Source organism: Quercus robur, chromosome 5 (assembly GCF_932294415.1).
Source record: "Quercus robur chromosome 5, dhQueRobu3.1, whole genome shotgun sequence".
Taxonomy (NCBI): domain Eukaryota; kingdom Viridiplantae; phylum Streptophyta; class Magnoliopsida; order Fagales; family Fagaceae; genus Quercus; species Quercus robur.
In genome coordinates, this window is record NC_065538.1 from 65,168,135 (window position 1) to 65,177,288 (window position 9,154).

Genomic DNA, 9,154 nt, shown 5'->3' on the forward strand with positions numbered 1-9,154 from the left:
ATTTTAAACTAAACAAATTATATGATTTTAGTTAAATTATGAAAATTTTCTCATTTTAAATTACATAGAATTTTGAAGTTTGAATATACAATTTTTAAGTGTTGTATGTACCATACGTACACTTCATTATTTCCCTAAAAAGGAAAAAAAAAAAAAAAAAAAAAAAAAAAAAAAAGAGAATAGAACCATAAAAGGAAATTCCTTCCCTCACCTTAACTACAAAGAAACAACAAAAAAAAGAGAGAAGAGGGGCACAAGCTAATCCACAACTTTTGCCGCAATATTATCCATGTGATAATCTATAAGTTGTAAAGAAAATGTGATCTTACAAGTAAAAGCTATCACTCTGGACTAAAATTGTGGCTTTTAGTTTATGGTGTTAAGAAAGAAAAATGAAAAAAGTAACTCCTTAACTGCCACGTTCAAGGCCAGTGGGAAAGGCGTGAGTGCGTGACTTTTTTTTTTTTGTTCAGTTCTGATTGGACTCACTAACCTTTCGCTCTCACTCCACTTCATTGCCCCCTTCTCTCTTAAGTCTTAAGTCTTAACTCTCTTTAAAAATTCTTTGCTTTCCCAAAACCCCCCAAGTACTATAAGAAGTAAACCCAGAAGCCCAAAACCCCACAGAACACAAACACAAACATCACACTCAACTCAAACCCCAAAAAGCTGAACAATTTCCCATTGCCCATGTTTAGGTATGGCTTTAATCTATGCTTTTTTTTTTCTTTTTTCTTTTGTTTCTGTGTTTTTAACTTGTTGGACGAAAACCCATTGAGTTTTTCTTGCTCAATTTTGAGTCTAATGTTGTTCCAATTGCTTACTGCATTGCTTGGTTTCAGACCCATTTGCTAAAATTGCCTAAATTTATGTCCTTTGTTTTCAAAATCAAATCTTTTTGGGTCTTTCCTATATAAGATCACCATGCAAGTTATTTGAAGACTTTTGAAACTTATTGCCTACTGCTAACTTCGCTGAGAAAATTGAGGGACATAAAAAGAGTAAATAAATTATGGGGTTTTGTTGAAATTTTCTCACATTTTCATATTTATCAAAATTCTGACTTTATTGCTTCATTCCTTAGTTGTTGACTTGCAAGAAGAAAGTCCATATTGTTTCAGTAAGAAATAATAAATAAAAACCCTTTCATACTATGTTAATTGCTATATATAAATTTGGTTAATTGTGAGAAACCGCATCCAAAATGCAGTGTCTACATTAATACTTTATACTACTTACCAAATAGATGCTAATCTCCTATATATCACCCCTTTCCTTAATGAAATCAACTATCTTTGAGATATTTTTTTATTTATGTGATAAATTTGTAATTTGGTAATTTTTATATTCAAATGCTCAAATGATAGTGATGGAAAATGGAAAATCCCCGGCTGATGTGGTCAAGAAGACAAACCTTGCACCTAAATCTATTATATTCCAAAAGTTTGGTAGCAAGGCTTGCTATAAGGTAGAGGAAGTACAGGAATCTTCTGAAAAGGGATGCCCAGGATTGGCCATCCCACAGAAAGGGCCCTGTAGTTACCGCTGCATCTTGCAGCTGCCAGAAATTACAATTGAGTCAGGAATATTTAAGAGAAAGAAGGATGCTGAGAAATCTGCTGCAGAGATGGCTATAGAGAAGGTTTTGTTCATCGCCCTTTCCATTAATTACCCCTGCTATTTTTCTTATTCATTGTCTGGCCAGTACTTCATATATTGTCTCACTTGTGATATCTACTTTTGTGGGAACAACACTTGGTAATAACCATTTTTGTCCTTTTTTGGGGGGTTAAATTACTTCTTCCGCAGCTAGGCATCCAAATTTCAACTGATAGTCCCACTCCACAGGAAGCATCAGATTTATTAGTTGAACGTCTCACATATCTATTCTCAAATGAGGTTAGTGGTTTGAATTGGCAAAAAATTGTGAATAGCGTTTTTTTAATATATATATATATATATATATATATTTTTTTTTTTTTTCAATCTTTCTTTTCCTACTACACAGGGATTTGTACCTTCATTCATTTTTGGAATTCAAATAACTAAGAGTAGCTAACTTTGTTTCTATTAATATATAGTTTGTTGGAACAGTGCATGTTTGGTAATATTGTAATGATAATTACTTAGGAATAAGAGTAAGTATTACACATAATCCAAGAAGCTGTAATAGAGTAATTTTTTTTGATAAATAAACAAGAATAAAAGCGGGTGGTGCTGTAATAGAATAATTATTCCTATGCATGTGTTGGTGATAATAAATGACTGAATGTAATTCATAGTTTGGTATAGCTTGATTTGATGATAGAATGGGGGTCATATCCCAATCAAATTTCCTAAAATACTCTTATATAATTATATTGTTCTCTTTGTTGATCTCACTTAACATCTGCTTATGTGTGATAAAATTATTGTAAAATCAATAAACTAACAGATGTGCTAATAGTTTGGCGAGGTTGGGACTCAATCAAATCTCCGTTTTTGTGTTGTATGATGGTCCACCAGTGGACTTGTTAGATTTTTATCTTTCAGATTGAATGGTGTGTTTGTAACAGGCTTTGTCCTGAAACTTTTTTGGTTCTTTAGTTTTATTGAATTTCCTTTCTACCAAAAAAAAAAAAAAGGATTGTCCTTTGTTCAAAGTTGTTATCTCCATAAATGTCTAAAACGATTAAAACTTCCCCTAAATATATTTTTTTTGATAAGTAAAACTTCCCCAAATATTTAATTCTAATAAGCTCACATGTGGAAACTTATAAAAAAAAATCTAAAAAATGACAAACTCACTTACTTGAAAAAGTTGATATATAAAACAAGTTTGATTTTTTGGGGTGAAAAAATAATACATTTTCAATAAATTAAAAAAAAAAAAAAGTTAATACATATTTGAAATTTAAATTAATACATATGGAAAAATGAGTTTGTAACAATCAATAATTCGTATCATAATACAATTGATTAGACTTATACTTGTCAACAGTTTTTTTTTTTTTTTTTTAATAATTAAATATAACAATCAATAATTATAAATGTTACCTTTTTATTAAAGAAAATAATCTTACTCTTCCCGACTATAGTGAGAGAGAACAATCGTTTTTTGGGGAATTTCAATTTTTTGAGCTACGTGACTTAAGGAATAATTATTAAGGACCTTTTGCTAAGGAATAGCTATTCCCTGTAATGAAACCGTAACCAAGCAACTAAATGGTGATCACAAAGGAATAGTTATTCCATTCTTGAATCTATTCTTGTGTACCAAACATGCCCTTAGTCATGTAACTAGTGCGTCATGATATATATATTTTTTTTTTTTGGCCTTTTTGGGGCAATCTGAATCTCTGACTACTGTGCTTTGCGTTTCTTCTTTTTCCCTGAGTTTTACATGCTGATGGATTGCTTATTAAATTACTTAGACAATTAAGCATTTATATGATTTTTTATGGAGCCTTGCCTTGATTTGATTTTTATGTAGCTTTGTGCTTTTCTATGTTGGCATTGATATAATTAATTTATCTGTCTTGTGAGGTGTCACTTTAGAGCAACTATACAGATAGAGGATGACTTCTATAGGCTCATTTTGTTTTCTAAACCTTCGTTGATGTTATAGTATAAATACATCCTGCTGCAAACATTTTTGGAAATAAAATTCTATGTTACCTTGGGTATATTTTTTGTCTCTGACCTTCTCTGTGTTGCTTTTGTGTCATGGTAAAGTTCCTCTCATCTGATCCACCCCACCCCCTTAGTGGTCACTTAAGAGCAGCTTTGGAGAGAGAAGGTGATCTTTGTGGGTTGGTTCCGCTTTCTGTCATGGCTGTCTATGATTCAAAGCTTAACAGTCTTTGCAAATGCATCAATCCAAAGGTGGAATCAAATCCATTCTTGGTTATTCCATTGATTATGAGGGCCGCTTCAAGATTGTCTGAGTTTGTTGCTACTTCTGAGGGGCAGCTTTCGATTTGGAGGAAAAATTTATACCCTCCTGAAGTTATAGAGTCATCGGTTGACCAACAATCTGGCGCCCCACAAAGCACTTTAGTTGAAGCCATACGTATTCCATGTTCACAGGAAAAGGCCATTGAACTTGTGATTCTTGATATTTCCTCAACAGGGTATTACCTGGATGTTATTGCCAAAAAACTTGACTTAGCAGATGCTGCTAAGGTTCTGATCTCCAGGTAGGGCGAAGCCATTTAATAGCAGAGCCTAGGAGGAAGGAAATTTTCAATGCTTAAAGTGGCTTTCTTATATCTGAGTCTTAATCCAGTACTTGGTTTTTTAACAGGGCTATTGGTAAAGCTTCTTCTGAGACAAGATTGTACTTCGCTGCTCATCAGTCATATCTGATAGAGCCATCATCAGATCATCCTAATGCAAAAGAAGCTCTTCATTCTGAAGTATCATTAAATGCAAGGGCAAGTTATTTGTCCAGTCAAGATATATATGGTGATGCAATTTTGGCATCCATTGGATTCACTTGGAGGTCCAAAGACCTTTTCTATGAAGATGTATCCGTGCAATCATATTATAGGTCTCTTCTGACTTCATGTATTTTATTGATTTTTTTACCATATTGATCCTTTTCAAGTGATTTCAAAAATGATAATTTTATACTTAAATGAAGGACTGCTAGATTACACAGGATGTGTAACCCACTAATCCTAACCAATTACAATATGAAATTCAACAAATCTAAGAAATCTTAAAAAGATTCAATGTGGATGTTGCCTAGACTGTCATTTAATTATACATTGACTGTAACATGCCTTCCAAACTCTTACACCCGTGTTTATAGAACCTGCCTTGTCAACTCCAAATGATACTTGATCGTTATGTTTTATCCAAATTAATGCAGAAGCATAAAGAATCTGCATTTATTTAGTACTTTTGTGCAGTTTGCTCTATGATCAGTTTAAATTCCACAAATCATGTTTCATGGATACTTTGTTGGTGAATTGTCTGAACAAAATTTATGAATATTTTTTTCATTTCCTCATGCCATTTCAGTATATTATGATATATGTTCTGTTTTGTTTGTGTCTACATTTCTAACTTGTTTCATATCTTTACTCTTTTTTTTTTTGGAGTACTATTTCGTTAATATTGTCTCTCAGTTGGGTAGAGTCTAATATTTAGCATTATGATAATTGTATTAACCATTTAATTACTTTTATTTTTGCGCAAATGATAAAAAATTACAAATTACAAAATCATAGGGGAGATCACCATTTTTGTGAAGCCTTCCAAGAGGTTGGAGTTGTTTAGGAAACCTCTGAAGGTTTCCCAATTTTTTTTTTTTTTTTCTTTTCTCATATTTTTTTAGCCTTCTTGTCAAAGAGTAAGGTGGAGAATAAGTTTCACATGTACAGCTACTGTGCCTTTTGCTGAATTATTGTGTAACCATGCACCCTTGCCTAAATTAGTCATAATTAGATGGATTTCAGGATGCTCATAAGTAAGATACCAGGTGGAATTTACAAGCTGTCCAGAGAAGCAGTACTAACAGCAGAGTTTCCTTTGGCATTCACTACAAGAACAAATTGGAGGGGTTCGTTGCCAAGAGATGTCCTGTTTACATTCTGTCGTCAGCATAGGCTATCTGAACCAGTCTTTTCTCCTATAAGTACTCCTTTAAAAGCAGTGTCTGAGTCACCTGGATCAAGCAAGAAGTTGAAGGTTACAGACTCATCTGAAGAAGAGACAGAACGTGCAAGTGGAGGTGCTATTTCTACTGATGCCAGGGAATCAGTTGAATCAGCAGTCAGCTATCAATGTGAAATAAAAATATTTTCGAAGAGTCAGGATTTGATTATAGAATGTTCCCCCAAAGATTCGTTTAAGAAGCAGAATGATTCCATCCAGAACACTTCTTTAAAAATTATCTCCTGGTTAAACATGTATTTTAAGGACCTAAACTTGCCTTCAGAGAAGCTAAATAGTACTGCCAATGTCCTCGATGTTCAATTTTCTCATGAAAATTTTCTTAAGGAGTTTGTGTTGTCTCGATCAATTCATACTGTTCACCATGCAGAGACTGAAGGGGTCAAATTTCTAGAACCAAACACTATGAGTATGCTAAATACTATGCCAGAACAAGGAGTTCAATCTTTAAACATTGAGGGACCAGATTCTGGTGTCTGCCCTTCCAATGGATCCTTGTTATGTATTAGTTATTCTGTTTTTTTGGTAACAGAAGGTGAACATATGAAGGAAAATCTTGAAAGTAATTCCAAGTTTGAGTTTGAGATAGGGGTTGGAGCAGTGATTCCCCGTCTTGAATTAGTTGTGACTCTGATGTCCATTGGTCAGTCTGCTTGTTTTAAAACAGAGTTGCCCCCTGAAGAGTTTATTTTAGCTGCAGCTGTTAATTCTGCAAGGACTCTTTCATTGTTATCTTCAAGTGAGCTTCCCTATCCTTTCATTGTAGCTACATGAATCTGACTCGTAATTATGAAATCGATGAATTCTTAACAATCTGAATTTTTATATTGATGTTCTCAGTCTCAGTTTCAAAGTTGATTGCAAGGTGGTTTCATTATGTTGAAGGCATGCAATTGCTTGGTCATGCCCTGTTGATTGGCTGTCATTGTTAAACATTTGCATCTGTTAGAAAAAGAAATCATTTGACTGAGTGGTGAAAAAGAAGGTCAAATCTTAAAAAGCTGCACACTGAGAATTCTCTCATTGCTCCTTGTTGGTAGGAGATTATGAAAAATACTTCCTATTTTACTGCAAGGAGGCAATACAGCAATGTTGGTTTATTATTAGTGTCAACAAGAGATGCATGATTAAAAATGAGGGAAACAACTTCTTTCAGTTTCTCTTTTCCTTCAAAACTGTTTTCTCTAAGACAATGGAACATGTTTTGAGAAATATAACAAATTCTATGTTATGTGGCAACTTATGAGTGAACTTTTTGACATATTTCATTTGTAACTGATTACCAACCTGTAGTAAGGGCCTATCTATTTTCTTTCATTTCTTTTACTTCGAGTATTGATTCTGAGATCTAACTAACTGTGCACTGTCTTATTTGTTCTCTTACATGCAGAATCCTGCTGCTTGGAGTATTCTATAAGATTGTTGCAGGTAACAGAACCTCTGGAAGACAGAATGGAGCAGGCTCTTTTCAGCCCTCCACTTTCAAAGCAACGTGTGGAATATGCAGTGCAACGCATCAAAGAATCTGGTGCCACTACTTTGGTATGCAAGCATTTCTCATCTGTGAATTTTCTGTGCTGATATGTTAAATTTAGTTGATCTCTGTTTTATCTTCAGGTTGACTTTGGATGTGGCTCTGGTAGTTTATTGGATTCGTTATTAAATTATCCAACTGCTCTGGAAAAAATTGTTGGTGTTGATATTTCACAGAAGAGTTTAGGTCGTGCAGCAAAGGTATGAACCATTTACAGCTGCTCAGTTTTGCATAGTTTCCTTGTTAAATCCCAAAATTTTCTTTTGAGTAATGGTCACTCCATCTTAGGTTTATTACCTAGTGGAGTGCATAATGTCAGATTTTCTGCTAAACACCTTGATTATGTTCAAGGGTACTGGTTTCATTGTTTAATTGGCCAGTCTAATCATTGAGAACCTTACAAAGAAAATGTTGGTCCTTTGCTGAATGTGTGTGTGTGTATATATATATATATATATATATTATAGACACACAAACACTAGTCATGCTGGAATGCATGCCAATATATGGTTGTTGGTTTCTTACGAGAATGATTTCATTGGTGTTAGCCTAAACCTCTTGTCATTTCCATTTAGGAAATTGATGTCATACCAAATGGATGTATACGCTGTAGAGTTGAACACTTGCCTAAAAATAACCTTTTTTTTTTTTTTTTTGATGGAAAAAATAACCAATTTAAAGGTTGCAGATCTTTAGAGGATACATTTGACTTTGTTTCCTTGGTTTGAGTGCATTTAATTTCATCCATCTGTTTTGCATGGTGTATACATTAAGAATAAAACCTTTTCATCCTTGTTAAAAAAAATTAAAAAAATAAAATGTTCTCCCTTATGTAAAAGTTCGTGGATTTTATCTCTGTATTTTCTTTCTACTATGATGTTTCATTCCTTTACAGTTAACCACGTGCTTTATCTGAGGATCTTGATTCTTGTTAGTACTGCAGATTCTTCACTCAAAACTGAGCAACAATACAGGCATCAATTCTGCCGTTCTTTATGATGGTTCCATCACAGATTTTGATTCCCGATTATGTGGGTTTGATATTGGCACTTGCTTAGAGGTATTCTATTACCCTTCTCAATTCACTTAATTTTTAACTAAAATGCATAGTTTCTGTTACCTTATTTTAGCTGTTGAAATGTTTCCATTCCTGCCTTAAAAATGGCAAATACAATGGAAAATTACATGCTATATATTTTCATCCAAATCAATAAACTGGCTCCTTACTGGTCCTGATTGACAGCTGAATCTTTGGAATTACAGGTTATTGAGCATATGGAAGAAGATCAGGCATGTCTGTTCGGAGATGTTGTGCTGAGTTGTTTTTGTCCAAAGGTTCTTATTGTTTCAACTCCAAACTATGAATACAATGTGATACTCCAGAAATCTAGTCCATCAAGCCAAGAAGAGGATCCAGATGAGAAAACCCAGTCACAATCCTGTAAATTTCGCAACCATGACCACAAATTTGAGTGGACTAGAGAGCAGTTCAACCACTGGGCAACTGAATTAGCTGCAAAGCACAATTACAGCGTTGAGTTCAGTGGGGTAGGTGGATCTGCTGACTCGGAACCAGGGTTTGCTTCCCAGATTGCTGTCTTCAGAAGAATTTGCCCTCCTCAGGGAGATGATCTTTTTAAGAATGCAGATACAGAACATCATTACCAAGTTATATGGGAGTGGAGTAGTTCAACATCTTCTAGCTGACAACTTCATCTTCCTTATACAGTCCATTTGGAACGTGTCGACCGGGGTTTTGTGTTTAATTTTATTAGAGCTTTAGGCCTCCTAGATTGAGTAACCAATGTTTAGGTAGGGAAATATTTATTGGATCAAAAAGAAAATGCATGTGTATGCATACAGACGTGCCCCCAAAACTAAAGCAATTGCTTGTCCCTTGCAAATTCATTGTTGGCTCTCTTCTTTCAATTGCTTAATATAGACTTATTTTGACCCATA

At 34.1% G+C, this 9,154-nt stretch overlaps 1 protein-coding gene across 2 annotated transcripts; it reads left to right on the plus strand.

Moving 5' to 3' along the window:
* Positions 1 to 468: 468 nt before the first annotated feature.
* On the plus strand, positions 469 to 9,154 carry LOC126726696 (small RNA 2'-O-methyltransferase-like). Of its 2 annotated transcripts, none has more exons than XR_007656043.1 (10): positions 469 to 698; positions 1,368 to 1,642; positions 1,810 to 1,899; positions 3,715 to 4,178; positions 4,286 to 4,531; positions 5,445 to 6,400; positions 7,052 to 7,203; positions 7,279 to 7,395; positions 8,131 to 8,255; positions 8,459 to 8,583. XR_007656043.1 is itself a non-coding variant. In XM_050432024.1 (10 exons), exons 2-10 carry the CDS (start codon positions 1,370 to 1,372, stop codon positions 8,900 to 8,902), a joined length of 2,859 nt encoding a protein of 952 aa, XP_050287981.1. In that variant the 5' UTR covers positions 473 to 698; positions 1,368 to 1,369; the 3' UTR covers positions 8,903 to 9,154. The 2 variants fall into 2 exon arrangements, 1 of the variants encoding a protein (XP_050287981.1); XM_050432024.1 differs by having other exon boundaries at positions 473 to 698; positions 8,139 to 8,255; positions 8,459 to 9,154.